Source organism: Diorhabda carinulata, chromosome 11, assembly GCF_026250575.1.
Source record: "Diorhabda carinulata isolate Delta chromosome 11, icDioCari1.1, whole genome shotgun sequence".
Lineage (NCBI taxonomy): Eukaryota > Metazoa > Arthropoda > Insecta > Coleoptera > Chrysomelidae > Diorhabda > Diorhabda carinulata.
The window spans coordinates 13,117,307-13,137,076 of record NC_079470.1 but is presented as its reverse complement, the minus strand read 5'-3'; the positions used below and the strand labels follow the sequence as shown (position 1 = coordinate 13,137,076).

The following is a 19,770-nucleotide window of genomic DNA, read 5'->3' as shown; positions in this document are numbered from 1 at the left end:
ACTTTGGAGGAAAATTAATGTGACTGAAAATTCTGCTAAATATTTATTAAAATAATTATTCCTAAATAAAACTTCACTTATAAATCACAATTTTCTTGATTATTTCCAGTTTTGGACTGTGACAAAAAAGCTAAATGTCCCTTCGGACATCTATTAGCATAATGTCCTTTAGTACCACATTTGTAACAAGTAACATCTTCCAGTCTTTTCGGTAGCATCTTCTGTAAATATGAATTTTGAGCAGCAATTTCTGGATTAACTTCAGGTCCTTTGTCTTTATCATCAGTTTGAATAAATTGTACTTTAGTAGGATCGACCATTTTGTTACAGTGAATAGCTTTGTGACCATGTTCCCCACAAAAATGACAAATAATAACAGGTGTTTTCTTTTGTTCTTTCAGTTGGTCTGGAGGTGCTGGAAGCTCAAATCTTGGATGCATATATTTACATTTAGGTCCATCTGGGCAAAATCCGGCTAAATAATTAGTACACAATACTCTCCTCACATGTCTATGTCTACAATGTGGACCATGTCTACAGAAACCACGGTCGTACCAAGGACAATCTTTTATTTTACTTTCGGGATCAATGTGTAGGAAGGGGCATTCTTTATTATGACATGCATTGAATCTCGAATAAAAATAACACTCTGGCATCTTTGTCATATCATATTCGTGTAAGAATTCGCACTGGTCTCCTTTTTTACACAGTCCTCTTAACCAATGTTTACAAACAATTGTCCTGTCACCTCTAACGTGTCTAAAGGGACATTGAGGACCTTTAGAGCAGCCATTAGGTGCAGTGAAAAACAAGCAAACCGCCGCTGTAGATTCTAAAAGGAAGAAATTTCGTAAAATAAATGATTAATATTTAAAAAACAATTATTACTTACTGTCCATGCCGTTAAATGGTAATGGGAGAGCTCCATACTGTTCTTCTAATGCTACTTCTATATCAAATTTAATATGATCAACATTTGCTATTAGACACTCCATTTTATATATGGTCCTATTTTATATAGTCAACAATAATTATTTAGAACTTAAGGATATTGTCAATAATGTCAGCAATGACAATATGTCATTGTTGTCATTTTGTACATTAACAAGGTAAGCAACATAATTTACATTTTTGCATTTGGGGTTACATAACATACATTCTATAATAGTTCATAGGTTCGTTCCAATCATTAAATTGAAAAGTTCGTTTCAATATACGAGTCAATCAATATCAGTTATTGGAAGCGTTTATAAACATTTTCTGCGCAATATCCGGCTAAAGTAACAGTACTTGCTATTAACCAAGTATCGAAAAGACCGAAAACGATTCTCAAACGAAACTTAAGTCGGTTGGAACGCAAAAGAGAATCGTTCATATAACGGTAAGCTCCGATTGGAACCGTCACCGTACGTAAATTTAAGTCAATTCAATGGTTGGAACGAACCTACAAAAAACGCATCCAATAACTGTTCCAAGTACGGTCCAAATTAGCGGGTTGGAACAAAATACTAAAACAAAAATGATAAATAGTAGAAAACGATATCAAAAAGAGACCTGAATTTATGCAAAAATATTATTTGAATCTTAAATCTGTATGGTAAGTAAAATATTGGAAACGGAGTGAAAGAATATATCTAGTCTCTAAATACGAAGGTTGATTTAAAATTTTCAATCTAAAAGATTTGTGGATTGATGAATCGTTTCGATTCTAAACTTTTGTATTGGTTTTTTTAGAATATTTATTATTACAATTATTAAAATTTCAAGACAATTTTATAAAAAATGTGTTGCTAGTACAAAATGTAGTTTTTATTTGTTTTCTTTTAAGAAGGTGGTTTAGGAAAATCAATTTGGGATATATACCGTCAACATCTTGTTATGGGAACCTGTTCGGTGACTACATAATTCGTTTTTTTTTCAATCAAGAAGAATGAATTAAATAGGAGTGCTTAATACATCGCTGTTTTGCTTTTCCTTAATACTTCGAATTTCTTTTTTGTGTGGCTCTTCTTATTCCTTTTTTTTTAATTGGAGCAAAACAAAATGCCAAAAAAAACGAATAGAATGATTAATTAATAAACATCATCAGAATATGCTTGCGAGCAGAGTATGTGCCAGCAATATTGGCAGGAGTCTGAATTAGTGCGTTTCTCTTAAGAGTACCAGTTATAATCTAGCATTAGTAGACATCTGGTCAAAAGGTCTGTTACTTTTTGGTCAGCCCTCGTAGAGTTTACAATAAAATGTAATAGTAACTATTGAAATATTATTTATTTAATAAATAAACAATAATATTGAATATTATAATTTAATTTTTCTAGCGTTTAATTTATTTTTTTCTTTTGTGGTAGTTTGAACTTTTTTGTTGATGTGACTCTTAGCCTCTTCCTGCAGCTGTGTAAAGAATTGTTTAGAACTTATCTTTTTACTATTCTTCTGTTCCATCTACAACAAAAAGTTATAAATTTATTATTAAATATGAAATGTTTTCCTCACCATTTTCGTATTTCTATGTTTAAGAACTGCATTATCGTCTTTCTTCTTGCCATTAGATAACATATTTTTACTAATAAGAGCATGGTGTTTCTTTTGCTTCAGCTTCTTTTTCCTTCTTTCCCTCTTTTTATCTGTTTTAGTCTTTTCGCTATCACCTAAAACACAACCGTTCCAAAAAAATATATATAGAATTTCATAATAAAAACAAATTCTTACCAAGAATATCTCCTTTCGGTTTATTTCTAATCTCTTCTGGAGCTAGAAGAGATGCTTCGGTCGAAGTAACTGGAGCTACTTCTTCTATAGTAATCGCTGGTAAATTATTAATTATTTTCATTTCGGGTATAGCAGGTTTCGGGGTGAAATGGAAGTTTGAAAGAGCATCTAGTTTATTAAATAAATCTCGCATCATAGTTTTTATTTCTTTATGTAACTCTGGTTCTTCTTTATCTTTATCAGCATTAGTAGGATCTTAAAATAAATTATATATTATGTACTTACCAGGTATAAAATAAATGACATTATTATATCATTTCTATAATTTTTCCTTTATTTAAACAATTTTTTTATCCTATGGTTCATATTAACAAGCAACGAAAGTCCAGTAGCAGCTTCCAGGATTCTGTAGACACATTCCCTAAAATATTTCCTGAAATTTGGAAGGGGGTCATGACCACCCCTTGAAACCGAGTGTGATTGAACTGTTGGCACAAGACTCTAGAAATGGGGAGAAGGAAGGAAGATGAAAAACATCAGGATGAGGATGATCCTTTAATTTCCAAATTGTGGGAAATAAATGGGGTCTCGAATCGAATGAACCACAACCAATCTAATTCGAGGTTTTCTATACATAACTTACCTAAGGCAGCTTGTTGTTCAAGATATTCCTTCTCATAGATCTGAGCTAATGAATGTTTGCTTTTTTCTTGGTCCAAAGTGAGTTTCTTTTTGTATTCTAATGGAGTTAGAAGGGGTTTTTCCTTCCTGATAACACTATCAAAAGCTTTATCTTTGATTCGTTGCTTTATTATAGAATCCAGTTGCATGGTAGTGGTTTCTGTTATAACTGGAGCTAAAACAGAATCAATGATTATGAAACATGATTTATTAAAATTTGAATAGACGTACCTGGTCTAGATGTCATATCGAATTCTAAAATTTCTTCTAATAACGAATTTTGTGGTCTATTCTCTGCTAAAATTTCTCCTTTCAACGTCCACGGTTTGTCACTAATAGCATTCTCTTCTAGTTCTCCAATTTTCTTCTCAAGTCTTTCTTGTCTCAATTCCAATGTAGATTTTTGCTCTGGATGATTTGGTATTTCTTCGTCAGGGTAGTTTTGTTCTTCAATGTCCATCTGTTCAAAAAATTTATTTCTTTTTGTTTTTTTCTCTCCTTCAGGATTGTTAGCTCTGAAAAAATCTTTGAATTTTGCTGTACGACTCTTGTCGTTTTCTTCATCTGATTCATCCTCAAATAGATCTATACTATCTTCTTCTTCGTCGGATTCCGAATCTTCTTCTTGTTTCTTAGAGTTCTTTTCTGTATGCTGCTCCTTCTTTTCTTCAGTTTTCAAAAAGTTTTCCATTTCGTCCAACTTGAAAAAATCGTCATCTACTACAGATTCTTTCTTAGAAGTGAAATTTTCTTTAGTTGAAGAATTCAATTCATTTTCTGAATGGCTATCAGTATCGTCACAATCTTGTTTATCTAATAGTTCATTTGTTATTGATATATCAGAGTGATTATCCTTTTCTTCCTCATTTTTATCATCTTCACTTTCTTCCTCTTCATTTAAACTTTCCAAATTCGAAAATACTAATTTTTCTTTATTTATTAATAATTTGGGAATACTGTGTACAGATTTTGTAAGGACACTATTATTTTGTAGTTCAATCTCTTGCCAAATTTGTTCAGTATCAAAATTTTTAATATGTAATTTTGGCAATCCTTTTGAATTTGCCAATTTTTTTTCTTGTTTTTTTAGAAAATCATAAAAATCTTTTAAATTTGTCTTTATTGATTCAGGAAGATTCTCATCAGCACTGTAATATTAAAATGGCTTCGTAAAAACCCAAAAAATATATTTGAAAAATCGTCAAAATAATTATTCTCTTGTAGAGAGCCCATAGAGTCCCAAAATTAATTGATATTATAAAATTGTGCCAATTTACAACTTTCATAAACAAATTATTCATAAATAGTGAGTGAAATAATCAAATTTCTCATTTTGATGAAATCTTAATATGATACTTATAAGTCCAAGCAAAGAAAAAGCAAAATATTGAAAATTAAAGAGATGAATTGGTTCAGAAACATGATTCGCACTTGTAATGTACAAAACTACTTTATGAATCATTCTATAGTCCTTTCATTTCAAATATTATCAATCAAATATATTCCAAATTTTTCCGTATACTAGTTCAAATACATATAGAAAAGTAAAATAAATTAGTCCTTTACTATAGAAATGAACACAACTAATTAAAACATTCTATATCATTATTTATTAAAGAACTTACCTCAAAAACTGTTCTGGTTTTTTTGTTAGCTGTTGAAAATCTTTAAAAAATATCTCCAATTCATTCATTTCGTTAAATTATATTTTGTTCGGAGAATAATCACTTTGTTTTAATTCCACAGGTTCATCAATTTCATTTAAACATATTGATGTATACCACTATTTATTAAAAGTTAAATAGTTTTCAGTAAAGCTCTGTACATTTATTTTGAAAATATAATGAACTAAATTAGAATCAATTCATAATTACATTCGTGGACCGGGTAATTTAAAGATAGTCAACAAACTTTTTCAATACAAGCACGTGTTTTACAAGTAATGTCAGATGCATTGACTTTGACACATAGATAACTTTTATACGGATGCTTTGACAAACCACAGACTAAATTTGTTGCCACAATCGTTGACACTTTTACCAATGTTAAATATTATTAGCTTTATATTTGTTATTATAAAAATTAAGATTCTCAAAAATATTTAGTAGAAAATAGAAGTAAAAATAATATTAAATATAAAACGAAAGTTTTAGAGATTTTTTTTCATAGAAATAAAATTAATTGTGTTCTATGGTTTTATGTATTCTATCAATGTTCTGTACCTTCTGCCATCTGTTAGTAAAGAGTAATATTTATAAATTATATATAAAAAACTTCAAATACGTTTAATATATATTTTTAAGTAAATTAAAATTTCATTACATTAATTATTTCTATATAAGTATTTTCAATTAAGGAATAAAAGATAGATGAACAATTAAAATAAAACAAGAGTAAACTTGAAAAAAATAACAAAGGAATCTATCAGAAAATTTGACAGACTGCAACGCCATTTGCTGTTACACACACGTAGACAAGGTAAAACAGTAACCGAGCTGCTTGCAATAAATAGTTACCTAGTTTATCAATCTGGAATTATCAAAAATGAAAACATATAGTCGGAAGAAAACGGGCGCTCTAGGACCGGACAGTGAAGAAGTTATCATAGATTTGAATGAAATCTGCAGACTATGTATGAATAAGGAAGATGAATTGATGCCAATCTATACCAACGAAGATGCCGTACCTCTCACACTTAAAATTATGGCTTGTGTGGCCCTTGTGGTAAGTTTTTTAAATAATATAGATTTAAAAATCTAACCTAAGTATTAAATTAATTAATAAAAAAAGTTGTGGCTACAACTACCTATTGTATATTTAATTTTATTATTAAGATGTTATAAATAATTTTCACATTAAAACTTGCATATTAGATTAGCAAAGGATTTTTTTCATAAAAATAGGTTTTCGAAGGAGATGGCTTACCAGACAAAATTTGTCGTCCCTGTAAATATCAGTTGGAGAAATCTTATAATTTTCGCAAGAAATGCGAAAACTCAGATTTAAAGTTAAGACTTCACCTGAGAGATCTACCTGAAGATGAATATGAGAAAGAAGACTGCAATATGCAGACGGAAGAAAATGACGTTGAAATGAATCAGGACGAAGTTCCTGAACAAACCGAAGAAGAACCTAGTACCGAACAAGATTTAGTAGGGGTTACTAAAGTAGCTTACATCCAACAGGAACAAGAACCTGAACAGGATCCAGAAAACATAACTCTCCCTAAGGAAACTGACGATTTGGATAAAGAAAACTGTACTTTGAACACGAATTTATTATTGAAAAATGAAAACGATACTTATACAGAGGAAATTCAAGATAATATATATCAACTTGAGGAAAACGGAGAGAACTATTTAGAAGAAACTAACATAGATGTTATTACAGATGCTGTAAAAGCAACTCTAGCCAATCAAGCAGGTAAATAAAGTTGAAAATTTCATTTAAATTTGAACAAACCACTTTATTGATACAGGATTAAATTTGGGAGGTCCAGTACAAATGAAGCTCAATCAATCTGAAGGTAAATCCACCCAAGTAGAAGTTACAACTGAAGACGGTTCAGTTATTGTAATGGAACTACTGACTGAGGAAGTAGCCGATACTGTTCGACCAAGTTCCTTTGAACAAGAAGTGAATTCTGATGGAGAAGCTCGCATTTTCCAATGTCCCAACTGCCCTAAATCCTTCTCAAGAAGGATACAATTGAAGAGACACGCCTCAGTTCATATGCAACAGAAAGGTTAGTAAATTGAAGATCCATTAAATATAATTGTAGTTTTAGTAAAATAATCAATATGACACAAATTTATTGATATTTTCAAAATTTATTATTAGTATAAGAGAGAAAAAGAGAGGTTTGTGGTTGTGGTTTGGATCATTAATCATTGGAAGACTATTTTTTGATATAGTCTAGGCATTCGACAAAGGCTAGCATGTATGTATTTAGAGGTCATGTACCTGATCCAAAACATCTGTGACCCTGAGGAGCTTCAATTCTTGGTCAAAGCGAAAAGTTGAAAAGAACAAAATTCTCTGACTTTGTATAGCCGAAATGAAATAAAATCCAATAGTGACCAATTGGCTTCTCCAAAGGACATTAAGTGGGAAACAAAGATCCTATCCTCCTTTTCTTGTGAAAATAAATTGATAGGTTGAAATTTTTAGTGTATAATAAATATCCTTTTGATTTGATTATTTACAGGATTTAGTTGTGGTATTTGTGAAAAATGGTTTCCGTCTAGATCTGCACTAGTTCGTCATGAACGAAGCCACACCGGTGAAAGACCATTCCAATGCGAAGCATGTCAAAAGAGCTTCGCACAAAAGGAAATTCTCTATAGGTATTTTTTGTTAAATTCAATAGTATTGATCGATTATTTACTAATCTATTTTTTTCAGGCACTTGATGACCCACACCGGTCAAAAACCATACACTTGTCCTCATTGCAATAAAGGTTTCGCACAGAAAGAACCTTTACGTATCCACATGAGGACCCATATAGCTACAAACCCGGACGATTTGGAATTACATTATTGTTCGCTTTGTCCGAAAGTGTTTTGTCACGCTTCCGGACTCAGCAGGCATCTGATCACTCATACTGGTAAAACGTTCAAGTGTCCAGGTTGCGACAAGGCTTTCACGGATAAAAGTTCATTGAAAAGACATTTCGTTCAAACCGGTCACGGTGATTAGATTGGGAATGAAAAAATTATATAAAATGATATTTTGATTGTCCAGAACGGACGTATCGTTTTTTTTTTATTTATTAAAATTAAATGACAACTGAAATGCTTTTTATTATTTCACATCCTAATTGAACCGCTTTTATATCATGTCAGTAATCTAAAGTAAAATTAGTATGGATTTTGATCGAACCTCCTCTTATAGAAAGAAAATTTTAGTGATGTACAAGAAAATATGGCAACAATGTGACCTGCTAGAATGTTTGCATTCAACATTGAAACTTGCTTAAAATAGATTTATTTAAAAAAAAATGGAATAGAGGTTGTAGATTATTTGGAGGATGTCACTAACGCTTTTCAGCCACTCTACAACTATATCTAGAAGATATTTTGTACAAGATACTACATCTTGTTCTGCTTCCAAAATACGTAGACTCCTTCCAAAGGAGGCAATTTTCTTGGGGTTTTTGTGTCCCAAGTAGTGCTCCTTCGAAGTACTTTAGCCTTTTGATGAAATGGACTATTTCCCTGGTTTCTTTACCGAATCCTATCAAGGTAGTATTTAACGGGGCAGTGACTGATCACCAGTTTCATGTCATTTCTGGTCACCACCAGAAGTTCTTCAGACTTCTTAGCTAATATAGTTATGAATCTTCTGAATTGTCTTAGGCCTGGAGTGTTACTCCAGTAAGACTCCATTTGATTCTTAATTTTTTAGCAAGGTTCTCTGTTTCCTCATTGCCTAACATACCCTGTTAACAACATTATGGTTACTTTGTTCTATTAGCTACTGTTTTTAGAGTTAGCTAGCTTAGACGTGTACTTAATAGCTTTCTAGATCTTCAAGGTAGCTTGACTCTACCTGAAAAATGGTGAGTGATTTTCCTAGTGGTCTCATTTTGATCCAAAAGTTTTGAACATTTCAAGCTTACAAAACATTTTAATGACCCATAATTTGAGGTTATTGATTAGTACTTCGAATTAGATCTCAAGTTCATCTTGCTGTGTTTTTGGTCAATTGGTTTATCACTGCTTTCTAGTTTTATCGATTCTCAGATTTCCTGAATTCAATTTTTTGTTTGTATTACCCTGTAAGGGCCAATAGATTATTTTTTCACTATATGGTAAAAGAGAGGCAGGCTTAATAATGCCTCTAAAGCTTTGTTACGGTAAGTTATCATCCCGTGATTAAGTCATTAATTAGAATTAGTATGAAATGTTATCAAACCTTTTAACAAATATTTTCATCAGACTGTAAGAAAAGCAGGCAACAACTTGATCTGCTAGAATGTTTACAAGACATTAAAACATGCCCAAAATCGATTTATCTTCTTCTATCGAACCCTTTATGTACATCCGAGCATCATAATATTGAAATTCTAGTTTTTATTCTCCTTTTATTCATATTTTCCACCCTTCCAATTTTTTGTTGTATTGTTTTCCCTTGTCTTCCTCTTTCCTGTGCTACTTATTTTTCCTATATTAAAAAAAAGTAGAGTAGAGGTTAGATGGTAATCAAATTAAAATTATTATTTATAATGATTTTTTACTAGTTTATAGTAATTTAAATTTATTTACAACATTCAAATGATTTATCACTCATAAGTTTTATCTTTACTATTCAAAAACTGACATGTGACAGAGAGATGTTGCCACATGTAGAATAAGAAAAGCGTGGTTATCGGCAACCATACGAAAATTTATTGCGATTGGATATAAATCGTTAGATATAGATTAATTATAACATTAGTCGTGACAATTGGAACCTGTGAAACATGTTGGTATTGGTTATCGGTTTACTGTGAAAAGCAAGCAATTTCAAAATACTTACAATTTTCAAATTTCAATATTTTCCCAATTGTAGAATTGAATGTAATCTAATGTGCAACAAAATCGTTTTATACCGATAAATAGAAAGATATTATAACGTGGCAACGATGTTAAACATGTCATTCCATTTTTACCAACTTATTGTAAAACCCAAAGCTACATGCTGTCATCTACACTTCTACTAAATATAGCAACCGTCAAATTTAATTACCCAACTTATAGTGGTTTATTATAATAATATGATATATATCATTAGAATTTAATTAATTTTGACATTTGTAGTGACAAGAACAGAACAAAAATTGAATATCTAATAGGTCATTTCGAGTTAGGTGATTTGAAACATCGGCCATATTGACGTGGTAGACAGAACAAGCCTTAATTCAATTTGTGTTATTCTCACTTTTACAAACTGTAAATAGTAAGAGGATCGTATTCATATCCAATACTTTTTTAATATTCATATACATTTTTATTTCTTTCTAATAAAATAATATTGTTACGCTCATGAGTATAGTGCTGTTTTCATTGATATCGAAAAACAACAGCACAATCACTAACCATTGTTGCCACGAGTAAAAACAAGCATTTGAAACAAAATAATTATAAATTCTTCAATTACATTATCGCTAATAGCAAAGTTTTATATATAAAGAAGAGTAATATCTATAATTCAAATTTTAAATTTACTATACTGTACATTTACTATATTACTACTATTATATTTTGTTTCAGTCCGAAAATATTATAATTACTATGAGATTTGACAACGCTGTTTTCATCTTTTTCAATTTTAAACCAAATAAAATAATTATTAGAATCGAATATATCGTCTGCATTTGTGTTCTTCTCCGGTGCAATAATAATAATATGAGAGTAATTACACGATTTATCTATAAATCTATACCTAAATAAACAGTAAAGGAATTTATTCATCGTAACATAGAATCCCTAAAGATTTCATCATGCCTGCGTTCATGGAAGAAAGTTTATGTTATTGAAATATACGGCTATTCTATTTTCGATTTACATTTTTTAAAATTTTATATTTTTATCGTGACCTCTAAGATTGGCCGAAGGAGAGATATTTAGGAAAATTAAAATAATTTCTCTTTCGTTTTATCTAGTTAAATACAGATGGCATCATGTTGTACGTCACATGTCAAACTTCCTAGCGGTTGATTCACGAACAATTTCCATCATTTAGCTGATTCTTGACAATTTGTCACGATAAAGTTGTCTCGTGTCGTGTGTGTAAAGGGTGTGTGCCCGAATAATATCGCGTGTGAAACTTCATGTGGTGGATAAAAAGTCGAAAACCCTTCAGCTAATTAATTTCCGGTAAGTATAAACACATCATTTCAAGTTTACGTAGAAGAATTCACTACAGCCTTAACGCCATAATGTCATAAACCGGCTATTAAAATTAGGTACAACGGAATTCTACCTGTCGTTTAAGATTGCAACATATTAAATATACATAAATTACCGAAACTTCGTAACCTTATTACTCACTATAAACCTAAATGAGATTTCACCTTTTTATTTACTTTTCAAAAACAGGTTTTCTATTGACAGGTATGGATAATTTGATTAGGTATTTTCAGTATAGATATTAAAGTGGGTAGTATAGAGAATTAATGAATAGGTATTCAAAGTTTCTAATTTCAAAGTATTTTTTCATACGAATAATTGTAGTGCTATGAATTTTTCCGTATTTATCCATTAATCTACTAACGAATTTTTAAATGAAGTAAAATCTTCACATAGTTTATCGTATTATAACAGTATATTTGTGCATGTTCGTAAATTTCAACGTTCATTTTATTTATTTTACAGATCACTGTGTGAAAAAAATCATCCAAAATGCCAAAACAAGTAAGTACCAATCAAATTCCAATTATTTTTAGTAATAAAAGCTTAACATCTTCATACCTCCAATAAAAAATTGTATAGACACGTTTCATAGACACCTGTTGCCGTGTTTATCTAGGTGAGAGTGTACGGGGTGGAACGAAATAGTTGTCCCAGGTCTAGTAAAGTATAAAGTAACCTTCAAGAATTAATTCCAATATAATATAATAAATATTAAGAGTTTTATTGTGTTGAATTATGTTTAACGTTCAATATGATCCTAAAATTTATTATCGTTTAAAATTGTGAGATAAATACTGTTAAAATACGATGATTCCACACTTTCTATTATTAGGTAGTCGCGTGTACCTAAATATAACTTTGGCTTTGTGAGAAAAGGATATCTGAGGAAAATGTCTTGAAATATTTATGGGTATATAGGGTATTTATAAGTTAATATCGATTTATAATACTTGTTACAATAAATGAAATAGCAACTCCAACAGTTTTATTTAAAGGTTTATTAATGTTGAACATGAGCATCATTTGTCACCTGGCACAAGTTTATAGCCGAACTCTTCCCAAATGTCTTTAGTAACAGCTGCTGAATGTAAACTTTCTGTTCATCAGTCGCCATCTTTGCTACTATCGCTGTCTAGCGGATTGCGGCGTAAACATTATTTGCACATGCGCACTTGTGATAAAACAAGACATTTATAGTTCAATGTATTAAATATTATTAAGTGTATATTCATTTATGTAAAACTCGAAGATTTACAAAAAGTGTAAAATACAGGGTAGGATCAAGTTGATTGTTAGTGTGGAAATTCGATTGACCAATTATACCATCTGAAAGGTCAGAAATTGGTCATAAAAAGTCTTATTAATTCATGGGCGCTACAAAAAAAATTTTTTTGATTAAAATTTTCAAGGTCAGTGAAAAACTTTAGCATCTCATTCACGACAATAAAAAATTCCTGATCGAGAAACATTCGCTGATAATTGCTTAGCTTATATAAATATTTGGTCAGTTTAATTAAAATTAAAAAAAAATTGAATTAAAGTTGCCAAGTTCAAGAAGGAACCTGATTTTCTGGATAGTCCAACTCTGTACGTTTATTAAATAAAAAATAATATTGTTTATCATGGCTTAGTTGAGCTTTGAAATTAAACTCTTTTTATTGTGTTTTTTTTCGAGAATTTAATATCTTATCGATTTAATATAATTTCTACTGAATATGAGACATTAATGATAGTTTTCAAAACAACATATTTTTTCACAATTGACTATTTAAAAATAAGACTTTTATCTCAATTTTTAACAATACTGGATTTGATATCATCAAAAAGGATGAAGATTACAATATCATGTTTAAATGATTGATTATCAGCGACTATGAGGTCATCAGTTTATTACAATAAGGTTTATCGGTGAAAAACTTTACGACTCTCAGTTTACTTATTAAAATACAACTAAATTCGTCGCACTCTCACACTAGCTCCTTTCGTTCGCGAAGATTTTCTATTATGGTATTTACATTGTTGTCAGATCTATTATTTTAACTCGGTTAATTCAGATACAACTCCAAAATTATGGCAAATATAAAAAACATATATCATTTTTTCAAAAGTAAATATTTTTAAAATAATTGAATTTCTTTATAGTTCCTGATAAAAAGAATACCTGGCAACAATGTAAATGCTGCCAGAATACGTCGTATTAGTAGTGACGTTACGTCGCCATTTTTAAATGTTCGGGTTCCAAGTAACAAACTTTTTAGAGCGTATTTAAAATATGACATTTCTGTTATAAGGAGGATGAAATTAGTCGATGTTTTTTTTTACTTAAAATGCATATCTTACCATTTTTTTATTTGAAATTAAAAAAAACTATCGCCTCCAATTTACTGTCAATCGTTTCCTTGATCGAATTTTTGTCAATAAAATCACGATGGATATTACGATACAGTGATGCCATATGTCAAGTACATTCTCATATACAAGACAAAATGTGCTGAAATATTGTTTTGGTGGAAATATCATAAATCGGGTTTTTGTAATGGCCAGAGCCGAACTTAGCGCCTATAACGTTCATTTTTAAACTATTTGAATCACGAAAAAACTTGTGTACGATATAAATAATCATTTACGCAAACATTGTATAAACTTAGGTAATGATTTTTTCATAACAACAAGATGGATATAATTTTGAAAAATAATTTTAAAAACAAAAGACAGCTTTTGAAATAAATATTTGAAAATCTACTACTTGGGCATAAAATGAACAAAAACAATTTTTTCTCAGTAAAAGCAACAAAAATGAGGTTAATCTTAATAAATCGTATCGTTATGCCAGAAAGACACATTTAGAAATACATGCCGATGTTTTTAATGAATGCGTGTATTAAATACTGGATTTAATTCCGTTATGTATTCAAAAACTTGCAGATTTATGAGATGCAAGATGTCTAAGCTGAATAATAGGAGTATTCGAATGGACTATAACGAACTTTTTATTATGACATTAATTTCTGAGTCTCTAGCATTGTTGACAAGTGTGTTAGTCACTATTTCTAACACAAATTTGATTATTTTACCATAAATATATTTATTGATGCTATAACAGGTAGTGGTCATCCTCAGTAGCGGCTCGTGCTACATACTTTTAATTAGAATAAAAAACTAACTATGACGATAATTATTATTAATAATATATGTCTATCCACCGATATTTATTTAATTTGTTTTCTTTCGAATGCATATTCATTGATTTTTCCGTTTCCATTGAAAAAAGTCTGATTTGTTGAAAAAACGAATTTAAGCAATTATTTTTTCGATTTAATTCTTCTCTTAAAATTGAAATTATTTCTCTAAAAAAACGTTAAAAATTTCGAATTTCAATAATTTCCTATTATTTCGTACTCTATATCCTTCCAAAATTATATTTGTTTAATTTTTGATCCATTACGAATTTTAATAAAAAATTAGATATTCTATTTTGAATTTTCCTATAAAATAATATAGTACGCCACTGGATTCGCTTGAACTTGCATCTGGCATTGTTCGTCGCATGATACAATTGGTTAAAAAAGCAACCGGGTGAAATAACACTTTTCCATTGGTTGAAAATGTTATTGTCTGTTCGTTTTCACCATCGTTGCCAAATTTATAATAATTTAAGAATATATAATTGTTTTATACACGGCATAGCTTTACAATATTTGTTAATTATACAATTTTGGTTCTTTATCTATTAGAAAAAAACCTGTAACTTATTATTAAGCATAACGAGGAGATTTTTAAGCAAATCAGTACGTAGATAACATAACATTCTTTAGTTTTATTACGTAATTGGCATCGTACCTGTTATCCGTAACAAATTATCTGTTATTAGCGTTACGACACATACCTACCTGTTGATCGTAGTGACGCGTATCGGCAACGTTGCCGTAATGTACAAACTTTTTAACGGTCGACGAGTTGTCGATCTTGAAATCTTCAACTTTTGCCATCGTGAGTTAGAGTTAGATTTTGTTTGTTTAGAGACGGTATTGTGAAAGTGAATCGGTGATATATTAACTTATATTTTAGTGTTGTTTTTTATTTTAATTATAAAACGGATATTGAATTAAATAAAAATGGTCGCAGGAGGGAAATTGGTATGATAATTTAAAAATATAAATTAGTGTATTTTAAGAATGTTTTTTTCAATTTTTACCAACTAAATATGTTGAATTTTGAATAATTTTCATTGGTTATAAAGAAAACCTTGGTGTGCGCCCACCATAACGTCAAGGTGGAAAAAATTGATGGGAAAAACTAGATATGCATTATGCACATCTTCATAAATCTAATACAATAAGACATTTCAAGGTATTTATGTAATAATATACATATATACACATTATCTTCTTCTGTACTATCCCATAATTTTATTATGCTTTAAAACAGTTATGTATTTATTTCCTTAAAAACGTAATACTTAAAAATAGTAAAATTTTTGATCAAAGGTTCGTTACCTTCAAATGAGTGGACTTCGATACTTCATATTATACAGTGTCCAGTCATTAAGTAACTGATGAAGTGGCTAAAAAAAATTTTAGAAAAATCCAGACGACTTTCAAAAATTGAAACTTGAAAAGATCATACCGTAAACTAAAAATGAAATTAATCATTCGAATGTTTTTTTTTATACCGATAATATAGCTGATTAATTTCACGTTTAGTTTGTTATACTATTAACGATTCAAATTCTATTTTTTCTTGTTATATTTTAAACAATATTCAATTTTTCTGAATCGTCCTATAGTATACACAATTCCGTCTGTCCTAATAAAATAATCGTAACAACACTTAACGACAACAAAGCTTTATGAAGAATATATATGTTTATCTCTTACCAACACGAAACATTTCAATGTTTCCATCCTTGTTTCGGGTTTTTTTCCGTTTTCTTTTTATTTAAAGACCCGAAGACTAGTTTTTGTTGCAGCGTATTTGTTTAACGTTTCTATAAAAGTCTCCCAGAAGAAGTGTGCGTTAAATTCGTTGTGGTTTTTATACTGAAATTTTGTGTTTACTTGGTGAATATAGTTACGAAAGGATTCTTTCATCTGAAGGTTTTTTCTTTCTCGTATATTTAATTACACACGCCTGCATTTTTTAACAATGAAAATTTATTGAAAAATTTTAATTCGAATCTACTTTGTTTTTTTTTATATTACGTTATTTTCCGAATCAGTAAAAACCCATATTGAAAAACCAGGATTTATTTTACTCTTAAACTGGTTCTATAATATACAGGGTGTCTCATAACGACCCAACTACTTTAGTGAAAACCCATATTGAAAAACCAGGATTTATTTTACTCGTAAACTGGTTCTATAATATACAGGGCGTCTCATAACGACCCAACTACTTTAGTGAAAACCCATATTGAAAAACTAGGATTTATTTTACTCTTAAACTGGTTCTATAATATACAGGGTGTCTCATAACGACCCAACTACTTTAGTGAAAACCCATATTGAAAAACCAGGATTTATTTTACTCGTAAACTGGTTCTATAATATACAGGGCGTCTCATAACGACCCAACTACTTTAGTGAAAACCCATATTGAAAAACTAGGATTTATTTTACTCGTAAACTGGTTCTATAATATACAGGGTGTCTCATAACGACCCAACTACTTTAGTGAAAACCCATATTGAAAAACCAGGATTTATTTTACTCTTAAACTGGTTCTATAATATACAGGGTGTCTCATAACGACCCAACTACTTTAATTGAAAAAAAAATACATTTTATTTATTTTTATATGTATTTATTGGTGTGAATTGAAACATAAGACACGAAATTTTATTTTTTGAACACGATATTGTTTAAATGACGACAATTCGATAATAAACCGATTGCGTACATTTGCAAAAATTTGTGGTCGAGGAATATTCCTAATATTTTCTTCAATATTGTTTTTCAAATCGTTAAATTTCGTGGATTATTCTCGTAGACCACGCTCTTAAGATAACCCCACAAGAAAAAATCAGGTGGGCTCAAGTCAGGCCTCCGAGGTGGCTCCTCCTTTGTCCAACTCATTGTTTCCAAGACTTTTCCAGGTGTTGAAATTACCTTTTGTAGTCAGTCTCTTTTTGTCCACTGATGTTTTATCGGGAGACTGCTGACCTTGACATTTCTGTTTCGTAAAAGAACTGTTTGAAGACTCCTTTTCGAAGAGCCGATGAACATTCTTCAATCAGATGGTGTAGCTAGCTCCGAGGCGAGTAAATAGACCAGCAAATCATCGAATTCGGCTTGAAAAAAATAGTTGTAGCTAACTTTGACCTGAATTGGTCGGGTCTAAACATAAAATATCATCGCAAATTCGCTTGTTGGGCGTTGAGGTTGGCAGTAATATGTCCTGGTATAATCACGTGGCCGAATTAGCACATTTGGTTCCAAAGTTGAAGATGCTCGACTCGATACGGAAGAGAGCAATTCGATTTGGACAATTTAGAGGCGATCTGACTCTGTTTAACCGATACCACTACCGCAGACTTGTTTTTGGTGTTTCAATCATCTAAAATTACCGCTTCGATACTTGTTTAATGCAGGCCTGTGTTATTATTTCGTACGTATTTTCAATTTTCAATCTTAATAACACCGTTTCGCTTCTTCAGCCATGTCGAAATCAGTCAAAGATCGAAGACCTCCGTACGATGACGTCCTTGTAACGGCAATAAGAGTCCTAAGTTTACAAAACGCAGAAATATCGGCGTTAATCCCGAAATATTTCGGTAAACCCGAAGAAGATATTGCAAGTTGGTTATTTAGGATAGAAAATTTGCAACAACGTTTCGGACTTACTAGCGACCATATTGTAGCTATAGCTATAAGTAAACTTAGGGGAGGCGCTCTAACTCATTTCCAAAGGAACGTACCGATCAACCCCAGTTACGATGAATTTAAAGAAAATATGTTGGGGCGGTATTTGGAACCGTATTTTTCGCGAAGAAAATGGCTTCGAGAAGAAAATTTCTTGGATTATTTCGAAGATAAAGTTACCTTGGGGGAATTATTGAAACTCGACGAAATCGACGTAATCAAATGTATTATTCAAGGTATTTCCGATAGGAAAATGAAAAACCGTTTCAGAAAATGTAAATTTCAAACTATAGATGAGTTTCGACGAGATGTAATCGACGAATTTAAACCGATCGAAGTGGTAGAAAAAACAAACGATATCGTCGATGTTGATTTAACGAATATGACGCGAAAACAGTATACGCAACATTCGCGGGACCTAGTCTCCGACAAAAGGTCCGATAAATTGAAAAAACAGGTACTTACACAGTGGATTTTCTATATAATTATTTTGTTGGATCAAATTAGTAAAATAGCCATCAAAAAATTAAAAAAAAAACCACCCTTTTTGCAATAATCAAATTATGTGTGCGTTCAAATATGCGGTAATCGCGAGATGATAAATCCGGACTGTGGGGAGGATGTTCTAGTACCTCCCACACCGGTTTTGATATTATATCGAACGTTATCCTGGTGAAGAATCGCACTTAGCGTTGGAATACTCCCCGCGGACCTGGTTATCCCACATCACCCCCAAACTTTCAGCAGCGGGGCCGGATTAAGCTAGGGGCTTGGGGGTGCTATAGCCCCGGGCCCCAGGTCCAAGAGGGCCCCATCATTCTGTATTTTTTGATGTGTTGATACCACAAATCTAACGTATTGATATTATTTTGTGAATTTTTCCGGGGCCCGTCATTATTTTAGCCCCGGGTCTTATAAATCTTAATCCGGCCCTGTCCAGCAGCATGAATATTTTCAAAATGAGTTATTTCAAGCGACCAATATTGTTCGGGGTGATGCTGGTTTCCTCACGGAGGATCTTGCAGAACATTTCGACCCATTTAAATACGGAAATATTTACGAGGGAGTACCCAAAAATAACCGGAATTATTTTTAAAATACTATATATTTACAAAACAACCTTATCCCCTTCAAAATACTCTCCATTACGTCCCGGCGGTTCTTCCACTATTCCATTGATCTCGAACAGTGGAATAGTCCCTTAATAATATACAGGGGGTACCAATTAAACTAAGAAATTTGTCGCACGAAAAAGAAGTGCGCATTTGAACGTATATTAGACCCTGTATATTAGAAAACAAAATGGTATCTTGATAATAACAATGCCAATAGAATGACTCATAAACTAATAACGTTTGTTATCTTTCCTGAATAATATTATATCAGATTAACGCGTTACGTACATTTTGTATCAAAATAAATTTCGCTATATTTCCTGTTAAATAATTCGAGAGAAAAAAAAAAAAAATAAATGCACAGTAGTACGAAAATGGGCGTAGAAACGTACACAAAACAACTCAATCCGTTTTTTCGGAATAAATACTTCGGAATTGGACGGAAAAAAATCGCGTCTCAATCCACTATAGTAAATATCTTTTGATGCAATTTTTTTAATAATAAT

General features: G+C 31.1%; 4 protein-coding genes across 7 annotated transcripts in view; 2 read left to right on the top strand and 2 right to left on the bottom strand.

Annotated features, from left to right (window-relative positions):
• Positions 1–30: 30 nt before the first annotated feature.
• Positions 31–1,089, bottom strand: LOC130899401 (cleavage and polyadenylation specificity factor subunit 4). Its single transcript, XM_057809319.1, has 2 exons — positions 893–1,089; positions 31–832 (listed from the first exon to the last, which is right to left on the bottom strand). Exons 1-2 carry the CDS (start codon positions 993–995, stop codon positions 78–80), a joined length of 858 nt encoding a protein of 285 aa, XP_057665302.1. The 5' UTR covers positions 996–1,089; the 3' UTR covers positions 31–77.
• A 1,165-nt stretch (positions 1,090–2,254) lies between these two features.
• LOC130899233 (U3 small nucleolar ribonucleoprotein protein MPP10) lies at positions 2,255–5,401 on the bottom strand. The gene is made up of 6 exons (XM_057809002.1): positions 5,019–5,401; positions 3,625–4,541; positions 3,356–3,568; positions 2,713–2,967; positions 2,497–2,651; positions 2,255–2,445 (listed from the first exon to the last, which is right to left on the bottom strand). The coding sequence occupies exons 1-6, from the start codon at positions 5,084–5,086 to the stop codon at positions 2,302–2,304; spliced, it is 1,752 nt and encodes a 583-aa protein (XP_057664985.1). The 5' UTR covers positions 5,087–5,401; the 3' UTR covers positions 2,255–2,301.
• A 229-nt stretch (positions 5,402–5,630) lies between these two features.
• On the top strand, positions 5,631–8,188 carry LOC130899304 (zinc finger protein 16-like). Its single transcript, XM_057809149.1, has 5 exons — positions 5,631–6,117; positions 6,297–6,816; positions 6,872–7,138; positions 7,601–7,739; positions 7,798–8,188. The coding sequence occupies exons 1-5, from the start codon at positions 5,938–5,940 to the stop codon at positions 8,090–8,092; spliced, it is 1,401 nt and encodes a 466-aa protein (XP_057665132.1). The 5' UTR covers positions 5,631–5,937; the 3' UTR covers positions 8,093–8,188.
• Positions 8,189–11,037: 2,849 nt separating this feature from the next.
• LOC130899559 (moesin/ezrin/radixin homolog 1) overlaps positions 11,038–19,770 on the top strand; it is a 31,605-nt gene continuing 22,872 nt past the window's right edge. Inside the window, exons 1-2 of one of the 4 annotated variants that reach the window (XM_057809578.1) lie at positions 11,038–11,253; positions 11,752–11,790. In XM_057809578.1, coding sequence (XP_057665561.1) covers positions 11,779–11,790 — 12 coding nt within the window. In that variant the 5' untranslated portion in view covers positions 11,038–11,253; positions 11,752–11,778. Of the gene's footprint in view, positions 11,254–11,751; positions 11,791–15,176; positions 15,426–16,244; positions 16,386–17,944; positions 18,607–19,538; positions 19,735–19,770 lie in introns of those variants that run through there. The other 3 variants (XM_057809575.1, XM_057809577.1, XM_057809576.1) reach the window with 3 other exon arrangements.

Bases quoted from the DNA above. Each gene is read 5' to 3' on its own strand.
- LOC130899304 (XM_057809149.1), top strand. From the start codon at position 5,938: ATGAAAACATATAGTCGGAAGAAAACGGGCGCTCTAGGACCGGACAGT. The intron at 6,817-6,871 runs GTAAATAAAGTT...TTATTGATACAG, and splicing joins AACTCTAGCCAATCAAGCAG to GATTAAATTTGGGAGGTCCA. The intron at 7,139-7,600 runs GTTAGTAAATTG...GATTATTTACAG, and splicing joins AGTTCATATGCAACAGAAAG to GATTTAGTTGTGGTATTTGT.
- LOC130899401 (XM_057809319.1), bottom strand. From the start codon at position 995: ATGGAGTGTCTAATAGCAAATGTTGATCATATTAAATTTGATATAGAA. The intron at 833-892 runs GTAAGTAATAAT...TCTTCCTTTTAG, and splicing joins ACCATTTAACGGCATGGACA to AATCTACAGCGGCGGTTTGC.
- LOC130899233 (XM_057809002.1), bottom strand. From the start codon at position 5,086: ATGAATGAATTGGAGATATTTTTTAAAGATTTTCAACAGCTAACAAAA. The intron at 3,569-3,624 runs GTACGTCTATTC...ATTCTGTTTTAG, and splicing joins CGATATGACATCTAGACCAG to CTCCAGTTATAACAGAAACC. The intron at 2,968-3,355 runs GTAAGTTATGTA...ATTTATTTTAAG, and splicing joins TGAACAACAAGCTGCCTTAG to ATCCTACTAATGCTGATAAA.